Genomic DNA, 23094 nt, shown 5'->3' with positions numbered 1-23094 from the left:
AGAGAGAGAGAGAGAGAGAGACTATTCTTGGTGTAGGGGATAAGAGAACAGGGTGCCATCATTGGAGACTAAAAGAGACACATGAGTCATATGCAGATGATACAAGAAAATGTAGCCGTGTGAGTGCGTGTCCATGAGTGTGTGTGTGTACGGTCAGTGTGTGGGAGGATCAACAACAGTTGACCAGCAATTGCAGTTAATGGGAGACAATGCTGTGTGTTGGATGGTGCAGCAGTGTTCGTGTCTGTGTGGTATTAGGGTGTGGGGAGTGGCACTGTCAGAGGAAACAGTAAAGTGTATTAATGCATAATCAGAGACCGCTAAGAGGAGCTGTGTGTCTCCAAGCAGCTAATACCAAACGCTTATGGCCTCACCCTGCTGCCTCTGGTCAGATGTTCATACCTGGGTGACCACATAAGTGGCTCCTTGACTTAATACTCTTAAAGAGATGGTTTATGCTAACAGATTTAGCCCAATATGCTAAAGCCGTTAGAGCCATCATTTGGGTAGTGATGCATATCAAAGTGGTTTAATGTGTGATCCTGTGAAAGACTGGAGGATTGTGTTACAAGGATGAGTCAACCGCTAAAGGCTGCTGGTGTGTGGGTGTGTGACCATGCATGGCTGACACCAGTCAGATCAGATGGGTATAGGGTTTAATGATCCTTCCTGTTGAGAAATCATGTTTATTATGGTTCTACTGTACAGGTTTTTAGTGGCTGCCCTGGATGGGTGAATTGCTATGCTTATTTGGGATAGGGTGGATTCAGCCCAGTCAAAACCGACCAACTGGCCAATGCAGGGAGCCAGGAGGTTCTGTATGCCACATGGAGGGGACATAGGGATCCTAGCAAGGGGCGAGGGGGTGAAGGGCGAGGGGTGGAGCATCGGCTGCCAGGCTGGAGGCTATTTGAGGAGGCGTTGAAAATGGAGGAGAACAGTGTGGAGAAAGGGAAGGGGGAGGAATAGATAATAATATCCTTTGTGTTTGTGTGAAATGTGATAGAGTTGCTGGCTATGTCTGTATGTAGCAAATTATATGTACTGCATTTTGTTTGTGTCTGCGTGCATGCACTGCTGAAGAGAAACAGGCAGTGTGTTGGCTTCCTGTAGTTAGAAACAAGCATGCACATACGGTAAAGCAGTCTCCTCTCTGTCTACATGTCATGTCTGCACTCAAGGCATCAGAGTGGCCTTTTATTCACTATACACCCTGGTGGCCAGGCCCCATCCTGCTATACAGTGACATGGTTTAATTTAGGGAAGGGGAATTTTGTGTTAAAAAGGTTTAAAAGGATGATATGAGTGGACTCAAATAGAGAATGGCACCACCCCATCTGTAATGACAATCCTTACATGATTCCTTCCTAAATATTTCAGTGTAAAAAAATACATAAAAAATTCAAAACACACAACACAGACTTTATGATATCCTCAGTTAACCAGCTGTCTGCATAGAAGTTTAAGTCTACCATCAAAGCAGATGACCATCCCTCTATCCCATTGTGAGATGAATGAGAGCCAGTACCCTGGTTGGCCTGCATACGTTCACCTGTCGGTTGGCTGGCTGGCAGAGTAGAGCGGGCCGGGCTGCTCAGGGCTTTACTGTGTGTTTGTGTAGAGCCTGCATTTCCATGGCTGCCAGCAAAGAGGCTGGTACAGGGGGAGGGAGGCGTTTTATTAACGTTTACAGATCCAGCTAGGAAACCTGACGGACAGGAAGGAAGCTCCCCTGCGGCAATGATCTGCCAAACACACAACGCTCACCTCACACAGCATGATCCAAAAACCCATACACACAAACACACACAAATACACACACAAATGCTTTGCAGAGACACATTATTTTTTCCAACTAATGTTGAAAGTATTAGAAATTTTCCTCCCTTCTCCTCTTCCCCTCAAATACACTATGTTGCTTTTGGGTCACTTCGTCCCAAAACACTTCACTTGCTGTACAGTAGGCCTATGAGCAACATTTTACAAAGTGAACCCTACAGCACAGTCTCTTTGATTAGAGTCACCCTGTGCTTTCTGAGAAGCAGCTTTGTGTACGTCAATGTTCTGCTGATGATCAGAGAGAGAGAAGGAAGACGGGCGATAGGAAGAGAGATATGACTGAAGTGTTAAGACCCTCCCTGTCGCTGCTCGCATGCAGTTTCCTCCCCCCCTTTCTTCTCTCTCTCCCCTCTCCTCCCTACCGAGTTCAGCTGAATTAATCCCCTAACCGTATTTAGCCTCCGTCTTCTCTCTCTGCGTGATGACATCACCCGTCACATATCCTCCGAGGGGAGGGGCTGTTAGTACTTTATGTATCTCACCCAGAGTTAATCAGTTCCTGAGAAAGAGGAACTCACCAGAGACGAGGGACACAGGGCTGGGCTGAGAACATACATGACTATGAGAAAAACAGAGGAAGAGGACCATTTGTTTCGTAGCTTAACCCTAGGTGAGAGGCAACAGAGGCAGCCATGGTGCACTACACTGTGTGTACAGTTCATCAACTTGCATACATGCAAACAGAGACATGTGTATGCACATGCATGCATTCGGTCATAGCCCTTTACTGCTGTCTATCCTGTTTCTATGATACTACCACACTCCTTCCCACACGCAGTATTGTACTTCTACAGAATTCAATAGATCATTGCTGTATTTTGTTGCCAATATTTATTCTGTTGGGTGTGTTCACACAGCTTCAGAAGGTTGAGGGGGGTATGGGGAGGGTGGGCAGGTAGATTCTATTTGCATTTGGCACGCAGACTGTACAAAGAATGCAAATAGACAATGACATTTGCGTTGCTATTTTTCTTGACAGTGCAGTCTCTCTTCATAGTAAACAAAGAGAGGCGAGTGTTTATGTGTTTATGTGCACACAGCTGTGTGTGTGTGTGTGTGTGTGTGTGTGTGTGTGTGTGTGTGTGTGTGTGTGTGTGTGTGTGTGTGTGTGTGTGTGTGTGTGTGTGTGTGTGTGTGTGTGTGTGTGTGTGTGTGTGTGTGTGTGTGTGTGTGTGTGTGTGTGTGTGTGCACCTGCCAGGTGTGTCCATACCCTAAGTCAGCAGCTCGGCCACGCCTATGCTCCACAAATCACATGAAAGGTTCGCCCTCGGTGCCAATTGCTATCTCAAAGGCCACTTTGATGTTGAAATGGAGATGGGTGTTTTTGAAAAAGCCTACAGGTGTATCAGTGCCAGGAGAGAAAAAAGTGTCACGTCTGTCTGACGTTGGGTGCTTTCCTGCCTAACCAGCCCAGCCATCCTCACTAAAACTCCCAGATGCACAACCTGCAGACATGGTGACATAGCAGCAGCACTTATGTCAAAGAGGAAAAACACCTCCTTTAAGAGACCCGTGATGTCATCTGATGTGGAATTGGACATGGGCTGTTAAAGACATAAAGGACACACATTTCTAAGGCCAGTCAAGCCGGAGGTATGGAGAGAGTCTGTTGTTTGGAATGACGTGAGGCGACGGCGAGCGCTCTCTCTGGGCTCAGTCTCTTGGCTTCTGCGATTAGAAACAGAGCAAATATTGACTGACTGACTGATAAATCCGCTGGAATGCAGTCTGTCAATTGAATATGTTCGATTGGTTTCAGAAGAAACCTGTTCTGGGACAAACATTCACATCATTCACTCTGACTAGGTACAGGAGTGGGGCAAAAGGGAGCTGGCATATGCCATGTATACAGTGACTCTGCTATAATACTTCCATCTGCTAGCGTCCTCAGCCATCCAGTTAGAGGCCCGAGGTGAGGCCTGTAGAGCCATGGCATGATTACGTTCCTTCATTAGTGGAGAGGTACGGCTGAGAGGGTAGAGGTGATGCTTCTTTGACCCTGGCTGATGCGACCCATCAGCATCGAGTACAACCTCCTAAAGGGAAACACTCGGCCTCAGCTACCCCCAAACCTCTCAGCTACCCCCAAACCTCTCAGCTACCCCCAAACCTCTCAGCTACCCCCAAACCCTCCATACACACAAACACACACGAAGAGAGAAATACAGGCAGACAGAAACAGACACACACACCACTGTAGATAATCCCACTAAAGCTCCCTTGTGAAAGCACTGCAAATGAGCCTAAATACCTCAGCCTGGTCCAGATGGAGAGAAAGAGCCCATCACAGGCTCTTTTTCCTCAGTTCTCCCCATCTGTGTCTCTCTGTTTGCTCTTCTGAAAGTCGTTGTGACATGACTGCAGAAGTTTCTATCAAGGAGGAAAAAAGGACGAGCATAGCATTGTCTGCTGCTTTGTTATGCCCCCTTTCTACTCCTCAGGTTAGTTATATAGGCTCAAGTCTGCTCCTGTCTGGGTGGACACACACACCTCGCTATGTGCACGCACACACATGCCCGGGGGGGTTTCCTCCAACAACATTTTCACTTTGTATTCACTGACGTCATACGCAGCAAGTGGACACGCAAAGAATTACAGAATTATTTACAGAGGCCTCTGCCCGTACTTTTAATTCTGCCTGATGGTGCAAGTGAGGCAACCTAGATGCTTTTTCTCAGAAACACAGAGAAACACGGCAAATTGCATACCCAAACTCAGCCCCCTTTCATCCCCAAATGTCTTTCCTGTTTACCTACCAATGGAGGGAAGTATAAGCCCACTCTGTTTACTGCTTCTTCCTTATTTACACTCACCCATACAGGAGGGAGTCATTACGACCTTTTAGACCTCATTTAATAAAAGTTCAGATCTCGATTTAGACAAATAAATAGCCCATGATTTGGAATGTTTTCTCCCTTACTGCATTATGACAAACAGTTTTTCTATGGAGAGGGGAGGGGTGAATAGTGTGAAGGAGTACCTGTGGCTTACTGGAAAACGCTGTGGATGACTCTGCGGTTGACATATTTATTTTTCTGGGACTTAATGGTAAGGAACAGTCAGCAAATAATAGGTGTTTGGAGATGTTGGTTCCAGAGCTGGAGGAGTCAGTAATCCCTTGGGTAAACATGGGGGAGAGAAGCCTTGGCTCTTCAGCCTGTGGTTCAAACATCACTTTAACAAAGGCAGCAAATACTAACCACTGGCCAGCCTGTTATAGCATATTAATGTCTGCTCTGGACTATGGGCCCAATTCAGACTTAGGAAATCTATTCCTTTTTTACGCGTTTTGATTTAAACACTTCTCAGTAGTTGGTATTCAGACTTAACATATACAGGTGTGTAACGGGCTTTGCAGGCATGGTTCCCTTGCGCACGCTGAATACATGTAATTCAACTGCTGAAAACCATCCAACTTGCTGGCCAAAATATTTTCTTGGGGAGTTTTCATTCAATAGTGTTTTCAGTAAGTACATTTATCTAAAGCCATCCCCTTTAAATATGGTGTACCTTTAATTATAATTTTCTCGACAGACAGGTTCAGAATAGGGATCAATGACAGAAAGCCATCTAAGTACACGCATATTCATCTCCTTTCGGCGCCAATCAGTATATTAAAAAAATACTCTGATCTTGTACATTATTTAGGGTTAGAAAATATTTATTAACCATACATAAACAGGGTTGGAGAGCCTTTACGCACAAAATTGTTGAATAAAAAAATACAGGGGTTTGATTCATCCTGAAATTTGCCATATTCAATTGTTCAACCCATGAAATATTGGAAGAATAGAAAAGTGTATAACAGGGGATGAACAACAGTCTACCCTAATCCTCATTAATCACAGAACTGTGAAACTCCAGGTTTAAACTGCTATGTATAGTCTGCGTTCCAGAATGATTCAAATAGGCTACATGACCTTCATTATTGCACATCATGTAATACGTCCTAAGGAACAACCACACGGACGTGACGGAGGAAAGGAAGGTCGATGGAATGGAAGGATGCAAAAAGTAGGCTAGAAATGAAAGAAAACTAACAGTCATTGCACTGTGTGTTGGTATTACTGACGGTGGCTACTGTTTCATATTTAATATGATAGAAATGGTCATTAAGAAAAAGGAAAAGTCTGGGCATATAATGAAAACATTCTACAGTGCATAAATCAACTCTGTAGGTTCAACGCCACTGTCAGTGTGAACATGTTTCCATAGGCTACAGCCTGGGCTTGGCTCTCCAAATTTCACCCCCCAAAAATGATGAAGCTATAGGCCTACAATTCAAATTCTGAATAAATACAGCTATTTATACTTTACTGTGGAAAAGAGGCCGAAATTCACTTTTCAGTGATCATAGGGTAAAATAGATAAAAAATAATTGTAATTTATATTTCCAATCCCCTTATCCAAACAGATTACTCATTTACCCAGGTCTTATAAATACAGTAGCTCTTATCAATGTATAAATTACAGTGCATGGAGATTGGTGTTATTTCTATGGTCAAAATAAAAAGTAAACGTTTTTCCACAACCTACAGGTTGCGCGACCTTATTCATGGTGTCCTCTCATGTAAAGGTGGTGGAATTATGAGGGCATTAAGTCAAGGTCAGAATACGGCATATCTGTAGACACACCTCTGCCAAACCTTCAATTCTTAGATCTTCAACCCAAACGAATAGCGGGTGAATAGCATGCTATTCTCATGCTGAAGTTCGAGGTCAGAATATGTGTAGAGAGAAAAGGGCATAAAAAAGTTCAATTTACGCATGCTTAACTTGGGTTGGAATTTCCCCCTATGAGAATGTGGACAGTGCTTTTTCCTGTGGCACTCTGCTGATCTTGATCGGAGTCCAGATTAAAGTGTAGAACAACATGATGTTGCAACAATAAAACAATCTCGTGCTTGTAAACATTCACTTGCACTTACACACACGCAACTACACAAGAAAATTCACACCTCCCATTTGACACATCTGGAGTCTACCTTCCTGTCATTTGTCACTGAGCAGTATGTGTGCGACCCATGCGCGCATGTGTGCAGACGGGCCTTGTGTGTGTGCAGACGGGTCTTGTGTGTGTGCAGACGGGTCTTGTGTGTGCTCGTAGATAAGTTCATGCGCACCGAGGTGTGAATAAGAAACCGTTTGACACATCTGCTAGCATTGCGTTGACGCATGTGACAACGATGGTTGCTTTCCTTTCACACAGATCTGCGAGGACACCTCCCCTCCCTCCTACCAACACCTCACTGCTTAGCAAGCCCTGGCTACCCCTGCAGCCTCGCACCTCCTAAAACAACACTCTCAGTGCAGCTTATTTCTTTAATAGGATCTGTCACCGGGGCAAAAAAGGGCCCTCTCTGTTCTGCAGCAGAAGTGCTGAAAACCCCCCCCCCCCCTCACCTCCTCCTCACCCACCTTTACTGCCTCCGCCCTACTGACACACATCACCCCTCCCCAGAGGAGAGACACACACGTACAGTAGTGTAGTGGGACAAAAGAGGGCTGATTGCTCAGTGCTACAGGCCTCTCTTTCTTGTTAGTGGATGCGGCTGTATGGGGCCTAGCCTACACCCCTCCACTCATACTGCCTGCCCTGACCTGCACCACTGTAGGGCTGTCCCTGTGTGGCATAGCCCCTATTCCTCACTAATCACACACACACACACACACACACACACACACACACACACACACACACACACACACACACACACACACACACACACACACACACACACACACACACACACACACACACACACACACACACACACACACACACACACACACACACACACACAGCCTTATCCCTTCATCAAGACGGGAAGACTGGATCACGGTCTCACATTCTCTCTTATGCAGTGAGTGTGTTTTCAGCCCTGCTGTAGACGGGAGGATTTCAGGCTGAGGACGGTCCCCAGGGGAAGCATAGCATCTGCTCGGAGATAGACAGACAGACAGCAGTAACAGGCTGGGAAGAGAGCCAGGCTTAGCTAAGCTTCCCCTGATAGATTGGTGTAGGCTGTGGAAATCCCACTAGTACACAGACCTCAGTGTGCAACATGGGCAGAGTGACAGTCGACTAGTCACAGCCACGTAAGTATCATGGAATCCCATGGTGGAATTTACTACTTGCTAAAGGCCCTCCGTCTCATGGTGATAGTTTACAGTCTGAAATAATGCATCCATTCAGTTCATGACGTGGACACCGGACGTCAATATATATAACAAGAGACATTAAAAGAGTTCATTGTGTGTGTGTGTGTTTACGTGTCTCTGTGTGTGTCTGTAAAACTCATTTAGCCAGACTAGACAGCCACAAACACTACTGAGAAATAAACCTCACATCCTTCTGTGTCAGCCTCAAACTGATCTATGATTGGACAGCCTCTAAAACCCAACTCTGTCATTGATTTGAGTTGTAGGGACAGTGTGATTGCTAAAGCCTCAGGCGTCTCGATGGCACCAGTAATAGAGTGAAAGGGGAAGTCAGAGGGGGTAGGGAAAGGCGGGAGGCAAAATAGTCAAGAGAGGAGGAAGAGGAAGACAGGTGCGCAATGCTTCGCTCAACAGATGTTGAAACGTCTTCGAGCGCCAACACAAAGCGGAAGTTCGCTAGCGACCCGACCGACGCCACTCCAACACCCTCTCAACTGTCATTCTGAGGCAGGTTGACGTTTTCTGACTGACGAAGAAATCGTTTGAGAGAGTTTATAGTTCAGGATAGAAAGTACAAGGCCTATTGCCTTGAAAGGTTCCTCCCTAATACATGCATATTCAGACACATCACTGAACACAGTCAACAGCAGCATGTTAGTTGTATGTGTTGTTTTTGTGACTCTATGAATCATCTCAGCAGCTGTATCCACACACTACAGACAGGGAGGCTGACATCAACGTGTCATAACAATAGAGCGACAAACACAGAACTCTGGTCTACAGCTATTGGTACAGTGCCAACATATAATGTACCTAACTTACTATGTACACCTATATTGTATAAAGGCAGAGCTGTGGTCCGTCTGTGGACACTAATATCAAGGCCAGGGTGGACTGACCAAATTTCAACGTCCATGGACGTCCGGTGTCGGTCGCTGCCCAGTGGGTGAGGATGCTGTTTATAGTAAATGGAAAGAGAGGGGGCTCATGGGTAGGTGACAATAAGAGATGGGGGAGGTGACAGAGAGAGAGAGGCCGAGAGAGAGTGAGAGAGAGAGGCCGAGAGAGAGAGAGAGAGAGAGAGAGGTTGTCCAGAATCAGACGTTTAACACTCTTGGTTTGACAGAAAGAGAAATAAAACAGTTATGAGCTGAACATAACAGTATGCCAGTGGAAGGGCGGATAGTAGCAGGTGACCTAACTGTGGTTTGTGACTATCATGATTTCCCATCGTAGCCAATTCAGTTGCAGTAATTCCATTACAGAATGTTTGGTAATTCCGTTACCAATTTGGTAATGGAATTATGAGTTTTAATCACTTAATAATTCATAAACAAAATGTATATCAGTAAAACACTATAACCAATTGATAGGCCTACCTTTACTTGTTACTTCTGTGAACTTTTATTATCCTCCCTCATGAGGGAGAGAAATTAGAAAATATGTTGGTTTTTGGTAAGACCCCTTTTCAATCTGTTTATCCAGAAATCAAAGCCTTTACTTATGCAAATGTTTTTTCTAAATGTAACTATGCCTTAATTTCCCCAAAAGATAGACTCTTAGCTTTCATTTGACACCCAATTTGATATGCTCCTATGAACTTGGGTCCATTTACATGGAAATGCCCATAGTCCTTATAGAGGTGTGCCAGACGTTTTCAGTCTGATATAGGCACTCAACCAATTCTAGTCTGTTATCAAGTGCCTTTCAAGTCCATTTATACGACGAATACAAATATTTACACTTCAAATATATTCAGCACAGCCCTGGGTCCGGGCCAAGGCACGTATTGCCCTTTGCAGTCCAGATAGAGTTTCACTTTGCCCCTGAAAGCGCGCCCAGCCCTTTACTAAAAAAAGCTTGTGTTTAATGTGTCTCTCTTTGGAAGGGAACATATGTTTCTTTCTTTCAATGTTAGAAAAAAAGCTGTATCGGGTGATCATTCAGCTGGACCCGGCCGTGTTTATGAGCTGTCATTAGCACTCTCTGAGCAAACACTGTCTATGTGTTCCACTGATATGGGCTTTAGAGGGTTAGGGCGGGACTTGCTGAGATTGGCTCGTCTGAAGGGGTTGTGAGCTCTGAGTAAGAGTTGCCCATAGGCACAGCTCCAGAATTCCCAAATACTAACCTTAATCATCCTGCTCCTTGTGGCTCAATGCAATTTGAATGCGATCAGGGTTGATCATTTTGCTCTTCAGTGTTTCAATTCAAAGGGACCAGTCACAGGATCAGTTTCCCACACTGATGTATCTTTTCTGTTATACTTGAACCTATCTACATGTTCTGAAGAACACTAAAAACATGGGGGACATCAAGGCCCTATGTCTTCAGTTAATCTGCTGATAAAATGGTATTGTATTGGGCAACAAAAACAAACGCTGGGTGGGAAGGGCACAGCCATTATTTCTAAAGAGATTTTCAGTTAAATGGATTTTCAGTACATCATTAATACCAGACATTTTATATCAACCTTTTTATGTGTTCCTCACAGTCCTCATAATGCTGTAAGATGATGCAACAGCCATCTAGAGAGGAAGCTAGTAAATCTACAGCTTCTGGCATCCATTTTACTTCTTCCATGTATTGAGCACTGGTGTTTGAACCACATCATCCCTGCCTCCCCGTTGGCCTCCATCTCCCAGCTCTATCTTGTGGTTATGATATCATAGAGAAACAACGATGCATTCTCTCCTAAGTGCACCCTGACACATAAAATATTCATCCACCACAGAATCCCCTCCGAAATGGGTCCGTGGTACACAGAGACCCATGGTCAAGACCCTGCAAAGTGGGAGTCAACCTCTGGCAATCTACCAGACACACTCATGGAAAAGCTGGGGTCAGACCTGAAAAGAGGTTTAAACACTGCGTTGAACAGCAAGCAGGCCATGGGCTCTGTCGGTCTCTTAACCAAGGCCAAGACAGGGACTAGAAAAGCCAATCATCCATTCTTCCTCCATCGCACCAATCCATTTCCTCTCTCTGAGGCTTAGAGTGGTGATGATATCTAACAGAAGAAAACAGGAGGAAGGTTGTGTATACTGTATAAACTGTGTTAGCTTCCAGATGGGAAACTGCTGAAGTTTTCTCTTCTATAAAAAAAGTAAATGAGAGGGAGGGAGGGCGAGAGAGAGAAAAGGAGAAAGAGGGGACAGACAGAGAGGAAGTCGGGAATGAAGAGGGGGAAGAGAGGAGAGCTAGAGTCGACCATATGAGTTGATTAGTGGTGTTAACAGTAACTGTGGGGTTTGGGGTAATGAGCACCAGGCATGGTCCTAATGAAGCCTCAGCTCTGCTCCTATAGTTCTCTCTCATGGCTGGCCAAACCCTCTACTGGAAGTACAGTACAGTGTGTCGCCACACACTCCCTGCCAGCTGGACCTGAGCCACTAGATCCACTGCTGTGTGTGTGTGTGTGTGTGTGTGTGTGTGTGTGTGTGTGTGTGTGTGTGTGTGTGTGTGTGTGTGTGTGTGTGTGTGTGTGTGTGTGTGTGTGTGTGTGTGTGTGTGTGTGTGTGTGTGTGTGTGTGTGTGTGTGTGTGTGTGTGTGTGTGTGTGTGTGTGTGTGTGTGTGTGTGTGTGTGTGTGTGCGTGTGTGTGTGCGTGTGTGTGTGTGTGTGATCATGCGGTACAATCACTTTCATCCCCAAAGCGCCAACCAATTCATCCCAGACCACCACAGGCCACAGAAAAAGTGACCAATTCTACATTTTTCCCCCTGGTTGTTTTTTCTTCTTCCACAGAGCTGGATGTATCATTTCCCTGACCTCAGCCGTTTGAGGTGGTGTAAATCTCTTAATAACTGCACTAACTGCACTGTACATGGGTCTATATTTGGAGGGCCGTTTCTCCTGGCCTCCCCTGCTCTGGGGTGGAGCAGACAGTAGCCACAGTGTCTGTGTGGGAGATGGAGCCAGCTAGGCTCTGTAGCTGCCTGTGTGTGTCCCACTTTCCCTCTCGATGGTGTGGGGACTGGGAGGGGGACTGGGTTCAGAAATGTGTGAATAACAAGATACTAGTTGTAAAAGTGTGTGAGTATAAGTGTGTTTAAGCGGGTGTGTCTGGAGTAGACTGTGTCCCTGTGTCATAGTGAGATGGTGGGTGTATAGGTGGGGTCACTCACTTTTACTGCATCCTACTACAACTTCCAACACGGGGAGCACAAACAGCTGGAGATGTCCAACAGCCCTGGTCTCCGCATTCAGACACATTTCTCATCCATATGCACACACACACACAGACACACAGTTGGGTAGGTTACTTTTTAAATTTCATCCGTTACAGTTACCTGTCCAAAATTGTAATCAGTAATGTAACTTTTGAATTACCCAAACTCAGTAATCTGATTACTTTCCGTTACTTTTAGATTACTTTCCCCTAAAGAGGCATTAGAAGACAAACATTTATATTACCAATTGAAAGACATCTATTGCAGGATAAATCAATGTTAAAGTTTACATAGCTGGCCATATATGGATGTTACGTTTTACTTTATGGGTTGGTTATGCAGGCTTCTTCTAACCCATCACTTTTTACTACATATAATAATAATAATGCAATTGTATATTTACATTAAATTCCAAAGTCTGTCAGATTTCCAGTCATTCCTAATGTAATACCCCTTCCAAAATAGGACTTGGAAATATAGATTAGCCAAATTGTTTTACCTGAGCATGACCCCAAAACTAAGGACTTATTAGCCAGCCCTACTCTGTTGTTTATGATTTTGTTGTCATGGAGGACTGATTGGATTCAATGCCTCGAGTTGAAAAAGGAAATGCTGCTCTCATGGAATGGCTTGCTTTGAGCACTACCTAAAAGTGCTATTTGAATGTGAAAAATGAATGCCATATACTGCATTTGCTATAGACCTATTGTTTACATTTTTGTTGGTTACACTTTGATATCTTGATAATATATGCAAATATTTAAGTCTATCAAAAGTGTGCAAGTTTGAGCATTTGTCCGTTAGGCCTATGTTTTTTTTATCAGCACACATTCGATTTAACAATAAACGCCCCACTAGTCTTCTTAAATGAAACTAGTTGTTGACAGTCCTTCTAAAGTCTGAGGACTTTAGAAGGAGGGACCCCATCAAACCTTTATTTCATAGGCTTGGATCCGCACTAGTTGCAAAAACAATGATTGATAGGCAGTTTAAACGTCATCAATTCAACCACATACACATTTGTGAACAGCCATCCACAACAACCACAATCCGTAAGGAGCAAATACCTAAATGAGAGGGCAGCAGTGTGATTCACATCAATGTGCTATGTGGATATCAATAATAAGTGATATCCGTATCGCACATAGGCTACACCACTACTGTCATCCTTACCTCTTACCTTTATTCAAGTTGGATAATCATTGGTCGCATCATTGGAAGACATAGCTTGGACTGTAGCCTACTAAAGCCTATTCCTGTTATTTTCCTGGGATCCATCAAACACATGTGGTGTGTCATCATAGTGGTTTCTGACTTGTGGTCAGACTCACTCAGGCGGAAACAAACTTGCGTCTTTTTTCAATGCTCATTTGAATGTCATTGAGAACACAGAAAGGTTTCAAATAAACATCCTTTCTGAATTGGTCCCGTGTGGCTCAGTTGGTAGAGCATGGCGCTTGCAACGCCAGGGTTGTGGGTTCATTCCCCACGGGGGGACCAGGATGAATATGTATGAACTTTCCAATTTGTAAGTCGCTCTGGATAAGAGCGTCTGCTAAATGACTTAAATGTAAAATGTAAATGTAAATTTAAAAGTAATCCTAGAAGTAATCATCTAGTTTTTCAAAAGTATCTGTAATCGGATAAAAATATTTTAGCTGGTAACGGAATGGATTACAGTTTGTTTTTTGTCATCCTTTACATGTAACGGATTACACACACGCACACACACACGGGGGAGGGTGTTGATCCCAGTGTGAGTATGTGAGTTAACATGTGTGGGTGTTTTTTTTACTGGCAAGAGAAAATGTGTTGGTGTGTGTGATGGGGAGGTGATTGTGCGGGTTATGGGTATTTATCTATGTTTTGTTATGTGCATGCATGTGAGTGTTGATTTGAATGTGTCTGCATCTAGCCATTGGAAGCATTGTATTCTGTTCTATTCTACTTGGAAGTCAAGCTCAGTCCACATCATTGGTGTGTGTACGTCTGTGTGTGGGGGAATCTCTACCAAATGGACAGAGTGGTAAACGGGAGGATACATTACCCATGGGTCAAGTCGCAGGGTGGGAGGATATATTACCCTTGGGTCAAGTCGCAGGGTGGGAGGATATATTACCCTTGGGTCAAGTCGCAGGGAGGGAGGATATATTACCCTTGGGTCAAGTCGCAGGGAGGGAGGATATATTACCCTTGGGTCAAGTCGCAGGGAGGGAGGATATATTACCCTTGGGTCAAGTCGCAGGGAGGGAGGATATATTACCCTTGGGTCAAGTCGCAGGGAGGGAGGATATATTACCCTTGGGTCAAGTCGCAGGGTGGGAGGATATATTACCCTTGGGTCAAGTCGCAGGGAGGGAGGATATATTACCCATGGGTCAAGTCGCAGGGAGGGAGGATATATTACCCTTGGGTCAAGTCGCAGGGTGGGAGGATATATTACCCTTGGGTCAAGTCGCAGGGAGGGAGGATATATTACCCATGGGTCAAGTTGCAGGGAGGGAGGATATATTACACATGGGTCAAGTCGCAGGGAGGGAGGATATATTACCCATGGGTCAAGTCACAGGGTGGGAGGATATATTACCCTTGGGTCAAGTCGCAGGGTGGGAGTATATATTACCCTTGGGTCAAGTCGCAGGGAGGAAGGATATATTACCCTTGGGTCAAGTCGCAGGGTGGGAGGATATATTACCCTTAGGTCAAGTTGCAGGGAGGGAGGATATATTACCCATGGGTCAAGTTGCAGGGAGGGAGGATATATTACCCATGGGTCAAGTTGCAGGGAGGGAGGATATATTACACATGGGTCAAGTCGCAGGGAGGGAGGATATATTACCCATGGGTCAAGTTGCAGGGAGGGAGGATATATTACCCATGGGTCAAGTTGCAGGGAGGGAGGATATATTACCCTTGGGTCAAGTCGCAGGGAGGGAGGATATATTACCCATGGGTCAAGTTACAGGGTGGGAGGATATATTACCCTTGGGTCAAGTCGCAGGGTGGGAGTATATATTACCCTTGGGTCAAGTCGCAGGGAGGAAGGATATATTACCCTTGGGTCAAGTCGCAGGGTGGGAGGATATATTACCCTTAGGTCAAGTTGCAGGGAGGGAGGATATATTACCCATGGGTCAAGTTGCAGGGAGGGAGGATATATTACCCATGGGTCAAGTTGCAGGGAGGGAGGATATATTACACATGGGTCAAGTCGCAGGGAGGGAGGATATATTACCCATGGGTCAAGTTGCAGGGAGGGAGGATATATTACCCATGGGTCAAGTTGCAGGGAGGGAGGATATATTACACATGGGTCAAGTTGCAGGGAGGGAGGATATATTACACATGGGTCAAGTTGCAGGGAGGGAGGATATATTACAAATGGGTCAAGTTGCAGGGAGGGAGGATATATTACACATGGGTCAAGTTGCAGGGAGGGAGGATATATTACACATGGGTCAAGTTGCAGGGAGGGAGGATATATTACACATGGGTCAAGTTGCAGGGAGGGAGGATATATTACACATGGGTCAAGTTGCAGGGAGGGAGGATATATTACACATGGGTCAAGTTGCAGGGAGGGAGGATATATTACACATGGGTCAAGTTGCAGGGAGGGAGGATATATTACACATGGGTCAAGTTGCAGGGAGGGAGGACATATTACACATGGGTCAAGTTGCAGGGAGGGAGGATATATTACACATGGGTCAAGTTGCAGCGAGGGAGGATATATTACACATGGGTCAAGTCGCAGGGAGGGAGGATATATTACCCATGGGTCAAGTCTGGAGAGAGGATGGGCAAAATCCATATCAGTCCGTCTGCTGGCCCCTTTATATAGTGATAAAATATTCAAATCCAGCCATTACTTCACATTAGAGATGCCAGGGAGAAAACCACAGAATGTATACATGCTCTTTCAGACATGTGTCTGTTGCATTGATAGTTACATATAAAGCCCTTCCTCCATTAGAGGAGTCCCTCATCCAAACTCACGTATGGCATTTAGGTGTGTGTAGAATATACACTGGCAATATTTATGTAAACTATTTTATTTTCTATTGTGACACCACATGTTAAATACATGTCTTTTTTTATTTAACCAGGTAGACCAGTTGAGAACAAGTTCTCATTTACAACTGCGACCTGTCCAAGATAAAGCAAAGCTGGAGAGAGATTGCACTGAATTAGTATAACTTTAAATAAAACTATTTAAAGTGATTCGGGTTTGAGTGTAGTGTTTTGTCTTTCCAAGTCTTGTTCAGATCAAATGTATTCGAGGTGCCAAATATGCTTTTTCTCGTACATTCCCACCTCTCTCGTCACACACACACACACACACATGCACATACGCGCAACCATCCACACAGTGTGTTCCAGTCTGATGAGTAATATAGTCTAGGAGCAATTCCTGGGTGTTTCCCTCACTGAGTAACTGCTTGGTCAGACCTGAGTCGCTGTGTGACGTATAGTCACTATTTCGACAAGCAGACCCAGTCTGGGGTTGTACTGGGGTTGTACTTCTGAGTGGACAAGGGGATAAGGGGATAGATTAGGAGAATCTTCTCATGCTGTAAAGTTAAACAATTTCATACTATTATTATCATACTATAATTATATTATTGTGCTAGTACTATTGTTATACACCGGAGTATTAGTGCTATTCCTATATGAATGTGCTATTAGGAGCATGCAGCCATTTATCTGATTTTAACGCAAAGGCAAGTGCAAGTTTAGCTCAACCACAAGTCCAGTGCCTGTCAACATTCTATGAATAATGTTATATTTCTAAGAAAGCTTTTATATAATCTGACTGAATCAGATTAGTTGGTGGAGGACAGTGGCCTTTATTCATGTATATAATTCTGTCACTGTACTATTTGTTTTCACACTAATTATGTCTTAGAATAGAATGGGATGCCATTGCCAATATAACCATCCCACTTCTAAACAAACCCTCACAAAACCTAATAAGCTGTAAACTGCTGGTGCCCATGGACAGACCTGAGGAAATAAAACTCAAATATGACAGCAGACCTAACATTTGGACGTGTTATTGCTTTTACTATTTTTGACCATTTGGTACCGCTGGGAAAAATAATAAAGAGCCATGATTTCCCGGCTGTGTAGGTGGTAACTTGGCTCTCCTCTCTCTCTCTTTTTCTCTCCCTCTCTCGCTCTCTTTCAGGACACAGGGTGAAGATGGAGGACCCCCAGAAGATGCAGTTCTCTGATAGGCTGACAGAGATTGAGCGCTACCAGCGGGCCAGCCTGAGGATGGGGCCTGGTAACCCCCAGCCCCGGCCCATGCACCAGAGCCACCTGGGGCCGTCTACCCAGTCCCAGATACAAGGTAGGGCCGCTGACCAGACAGGAACAACTATCACACTGACTCACTCACACCGTCTGTCCCAAATCAGTGTTGCTCACTCATCACAAAACACTCCACCTTCTGCTACAACACTGTATATAGGGGTTAGCGGTACAAATGCTTCTCCCTGCCTACAGTGAGAGCTGACTTTGCTATTAGTTTCAAGTTTTATTAGTCGTATGTACAGGATACACATGGTATACACTGCAAGCAAATGGTTACTTGCAGCTTCCTTCTGGACAATGAAACAACATTAAGAAATAAGAAAAGATAAGAAAAGGAACATAAAGTAAATGGCTCAGTAGAATATAATACACATTTTGGAATAAGTATAATACAGGAGTTTATATGTGTGAATGCATGCTAAGGTGTAGAGAGTCAGTGGTCAGTCCAGGTGGTCCAGGTGGTCAGTCCAGTTCAAGTGTTCAGCAGTCTGATGGCTTGTAGATAGAAATAGTCTCTGAGCCTGTATCAGACCTCATGCTCCAATATCATCTGCCCCGACGGTAAGGGAGTGAACAGCTCATGGCTGTGGTGTTATGAGCCGAGTTAGCCTGTATGGTCTGACTGTGACACATAATGAACTAACGGTGTTGCTCTAACTTTATGTCTATGGGCTGAGTTAGCCTGTATGTGGCAGGCTGAAGCCCCAGGTTGAGTACAACCCTCCCTACTGATATGAGAGCCCAGACCTGGGGGAGGGTCCAGTACATTTACTGGCAGGGGCCGCTCACTCATGCCAGCTCTGTCCCCGGATGCCCTGCATCGGTCACAGGGTCCAGTCTGGGGCCAGGTGGCAACCTGATCACTGCCAAACAGCCTGGCCAAGGCACTGGGGCTGGAGCTGGTTCACCACACCACTCTACAGCCTCAGGAATCTCACAGCCGCCCGCTTCCTCCGCAATCACGTCAGTCTCAGACTGACTGGCACAACAGGGCAGATCTGCAATGGAGACAGGGGGAAGGAGGTGTGTGTGTCTTAGGGGAGGGGGTACGTGGGTGGAAGTTCACTCTCAGACATACAGTACCAGTCAAAAGTTTGGACACACCTGCTCATTCAAGGGTTTCTTTATTTGTACTATTTTCTACATTGTAGAATAATAGTGAAGACATCAAAACTTTGAATTAACACATATGGAATCATGTAGTAACCAAAAAATGTTAAACAAATCAAAATATATTTAATATTTTAGATTCTTCAAAGTAGCCACCCTTTGCCTTGATGACAGATTTGCACACTCTTGGCATTCTCTCAACCAGCTTCACCTGGAATGCTTTTCCAACAGTCTTGAAGGAGTTCCCACATATGCTGAGCACTTGTTGGCTGTTTTTCCTTCACTCTGTGGTCCAACTCATCCCAAACCATCTTAATCGGGTTGAGGTCGGGTGATTGTGGAGGCCAGGTCATCTGATGCAGCCCTCCATCACTCTCCTTGGTCAAATAGCCCTGGAGGTGTGTTTTGGGTCATTGTCCTGTTGAAAAACAAATGATAGTCCCACTAAGCGCAAACCAGATGTGATGGCGTATCGCTGCAGAATGCTGTGGTAGCCATGCTGGTTAAGTGTGCCTTGAATTCTAAATAAATCCCTGACAGTATCACCAGCAAAGCACCCCCACACTATCACACCTCGTCCTCCATGCTTCATGGTGGGAACCACCCATGCGGAGATCATCCGTTCACCTACTCTGCGTCTCACCAAGACACGGCGGTTGGAACCAAAAATCTCACATTTTGACTCATCAGACCAAAGGACAGATTTCCACCAGTCTAATCTCCATTGCTTGTGTTTCTTGGCCCAATAAAGTCTCTTCTTATTGGTGTCCTTCAGTAGTGGTTTCTTTGCAGCAATTTGACCATTAAGGCCTGATTCACGCAGTCTCCTCTGAACAGTTGATGTTGAGATGTGTCTGATACTTGAACTCTGTGAAGCATTTATTTTGGGCTGCAATCTGAGGTGCAGTTAACTCTAATTAATTTATTATCCTCTGCAGCAGAGGTAACTCTGGGTCTTCCTTTCCTGTGGTCCTCATGAGAGCCAGTTTCATAATAGCGCTTAATGGTTTTTGCGACTGCACTTGAGGAAACTTTCAACGTTCTTGAAATGTTCCATATTGAATGACCTTCATGTCTTAAAGTAATGATGGACTGTCATTTCTCTTTGCTTATTTGAGCTGTTCTTGCCATAAATAGGGCTATCTTCTGTATACCACCCCTACATTGTCACAACACAACTGATTGGCCCAAACACATTGAGGAAAGAAATTCCTCAAATTAACTTTAAACAAGGCACACCTGTTAATTGAAATGCATTCCAGGTGACTACCTCATGAAGCTGGTTGAGAGAATGCCAAGAGTGTGCAAAAGCTGTCATCAAGGCAAAGGGTGGCTACTTTGAAGAATCTCAAATATAATATATATTTGATTTGTTTAACACTTTTTTGGTTACTACATGATTCCATGTGTTTTTTCATAGTTTTGATGTCTTGACTATTATTCTACAATGTAGAATTATTCTACAACGTAGAAAATAGTAAAAAAAACTGGAATGAGTAGGTGTGTACATACTTTTGACTGGTACTGTGTGTCATAACGTGATGGCATGTCTGGATGTGTGCAGACAAAACACGAACAGACACACAGACACAAACACACACGAGGCACACGCACACACACACGCTGTCCTCTCCCACCCACTCCCTAGTTCTCATGCAGGGGGTTAGGGCTGACAGACAGAGTAAGGCTCCTTCCCAGTTAATGAGTCTCTATCAGTGTGTTTAGGAGTGTTTTGCTATCTGTGGGTGGAAGTGTATCTCTCATGGGGTTTAGCCTTGTGCTCCTGACTCACCACTGTGGACCTACCTATCGTACAGCTCAGCTTACACAACTGTGGTTATCAGCAGCAGCTTTGACTTAGTTTAACTGATGTTGTTGTTCCTCCATAAGTGCCATGTAATGTACTGAACATGGCCAAGGAAAATCCTCTGCCAGTGCTGTGGACCAGTAGGACCAGGATTAGTTGGCATTTAGACAGAGATACAATATACATTTCATGGTATAAAGTTTGGGTTCTGTACTTTACCGCGTGTTGTCTGCCAATGGAAGGGCCATGGCAGGTAAGCTTATCCAGAGGGACTTATCCATAAGGGCATTCTTAATATCTCCAAACTGTCTAGCAGGAGAGGTGTACAGACAACGCTGGGATGGCATGTGAAGAAAGGCTCTGTACTTGTCTGCATAGCTGGAGGAGGATTAGGGAAGGAATTACCTCTTCATAGGCCTGTCAGATCTCAAAGACCTGCACCAGTAGAACACACACACACACACACACACACACACACACACACACACACACACACACACACACACACACACACACACACACACACACACACACACACACACACACACACACACACACACACACACACTGGGCGCGCTCACAAACACGTGGGGCGCATATATATGCACAACCCCCACACACAAACACACACACCTCCAGCATAGACACAACACATTAATGTGGCTCAGAGCCGCCAGGGATGAGAGGTATAGAGCTCCAAACTGATTCCACACAACACCCGCAGGTGCTAGGGGCCCTCTCTGAAGTGTGTGTGTGTGTGTGTGTGTGTGTGTGTGTGTGTGTGTGTGTGTGTGTGTGTGTGTGTGTGTGTGTGTGTGTGTGTGTGTGTGTGTGTGTGTGTGTGTGCGTGCGTGCGTGCGTGCGTGCGTGCGTGCGTGCGTGCGTGCGTGCGTGCGTGCGTGCGTGCGTGCGTGCGTGCGTGCGTGCGCGGAGGACTGTAAAACCACACACCTTAATCTCTGATATTACCATTATGACTTTGTAGCTCAGGGCTAGTGCTAAAATAATTCAATAACAATGAAGATACATTCTCCCTCCTCTCAGCTACCCAGTGACATATATCACTGGGCATCTCCATGCATAATAATTCAATAACAATTAAGATACATTCTCCCTCCTCTCAGCTACCCAGTGACATATATCACTGGGCATCTCCATGCCAGCTTAGACAACACGCAACTACAAACCCAGCTCAAACTAAAATAGTACCTTTTGTAATAAATACATTTGGAAACAGGGATGTATTTACATATAAACACGACACAGGCCTCTGCTTTTGGCAGCCGTCGCAGGCAGAGTTGTATTTTGCGGAGGATCACAGGGTAATAGATGAGCGAGCCGTCAACACTTTATAATTACATTGATTCCCATCTTGCTATTGCAAAAAAAATGTTTTCCATTATCCACACATAAACCTGGACTTTCCAGCTGACGACAACGTGATAAAATACAATATCATCTCCTAATGAAGCCCTTTGCTTCATATTGTTGTCTGAGCCATGAAACAGAGACAGAGTTTTGTTGTCAACACAACGCTTTTGAGACGTCTGCTAAACGCTGCCCGGGATTCTCAGACGTACACACACACACACAGTATGTGCTAACAAACACACACCACACACACAGTTACGTGCCAATGTTGCAAGCTCTGCTAACGCTCTAGACAGCCAGGATAATTAAGAGCTCATTACAGCGCATGCAGTGACAGGATTCAAGCCCTGGCAGACACTGCGCTTGCTCGGCTAGCCGCTTGTTTTTGTTCAGCCGTGACCACAGGTGAGGCTGCCGTGAGGAATGATCCTACGGGAGGGCGTGTGGGGAGCTGTGTGTGTGGCTCTGCCAGGGCAGTCAAGCAAATCTCACACTCAGACAATCGACTACAAAATTGTTATTCTGGTTTACTAGATGTCAGGTGTGTGGTGTGTGTATGTGTGTTTGAATGATTTTCAGAGAATGCCATCTCCTTGAAGCACCCTGGGTATAAAGTCTACAGCTCATACTAGTCTTACCAGCCAGACAAAGATGTTAAGATTAAACGGAAAAATTATTTGATCTCAACGGGACGCTACAGAAATAATCCTGATTTCAGTTTTCCTCTTTCCCTTTTCAAAAGGAGACTAAACTAAACAAGATCGCCAGAACAAAGCTGCTCTTTTAACTTAAATGTGTTTTAAGAAAAAAAGACAGCAGCAATTGAATCATCCAAAAGAAAGTATTTTGCCTTTTGAGGTGGTATCATTTAACATGCTATTTGTTCCAACACCTGTGTTTTTCTGACTGGAGATGAATATCAGATACTAGCATACCTTTCGGCCATCTAGTCAAGTGCTCCACTGCTTTGATGAGGGCCCAATAAACCTGTGGTGTGTGTGTGTGTGTGTGTGTGTGTGTGTGTGTGTGTGTGTGTGTGTGTGTGTGTGTGTGTGTGTGTGTGTGTGTGTGTGTGTGTGTGTGTGTGTGTGTGTGTGTGTGTGTGTGTGTGTGTGTGTGTGTGTGTGTGTGTGTGTGTGTGTGTGTGTTTTGGCTTTGAGTGATAAAACACACTAGTTGTATTAATTATATAATACTGTTCACAAGGTCGCATGCTAAGCCGTGGCACCTGTATGGTATATGTTACAAAATAGCAGGGGTCAAAATAAAACAATTTACTGGTGGTTACCGTAGATACTCCACCAATAAACCAAA

The 23094-nt window shown here is 44.8% G+C and overlaps 1 protein-coding gene across 5 annotated transcripts in view; it reads left to right on the top strand.

The window, feature by feature from the left end:
• runx3 (RUNX family transcription factor 3) overlaps nt 1–23094 on the top strand; it is a 91556-nt gene that overhangs the window by 55880 nt on the left and 12582 nt on the right. For all 5 annotated transcript variants that reach the window (XM_071327347.1, XM_071327350.1, XM_071327349.1 and 2 more), the window contains one exon: nt 17365–17529. In XM_071327347.1, coding sequence (XP_071183448.1) covers nt 17365–17529 — 165 coding nt within the window. The remainder of the gene's footprint in view (nt 1–17364; nt 17530–23094) is intronic.

This window comes from Salvelinus alpinus, chromosome 9 (assembly GCF_045679555.1).
Source record: "Salvelinus alpinus chromosome 9, SLU_Salpinus.1, whole genome shotgun sequence".
NCBI lineage: Eukaryota > Metazoa > Chordata > Actinopteri > Salmoniformes > Salmonidae > Salvelinus > Salvelinus alpinus.
This window is presented reverse-complemented; position numbering and strand designations above follow the sequence as displayed.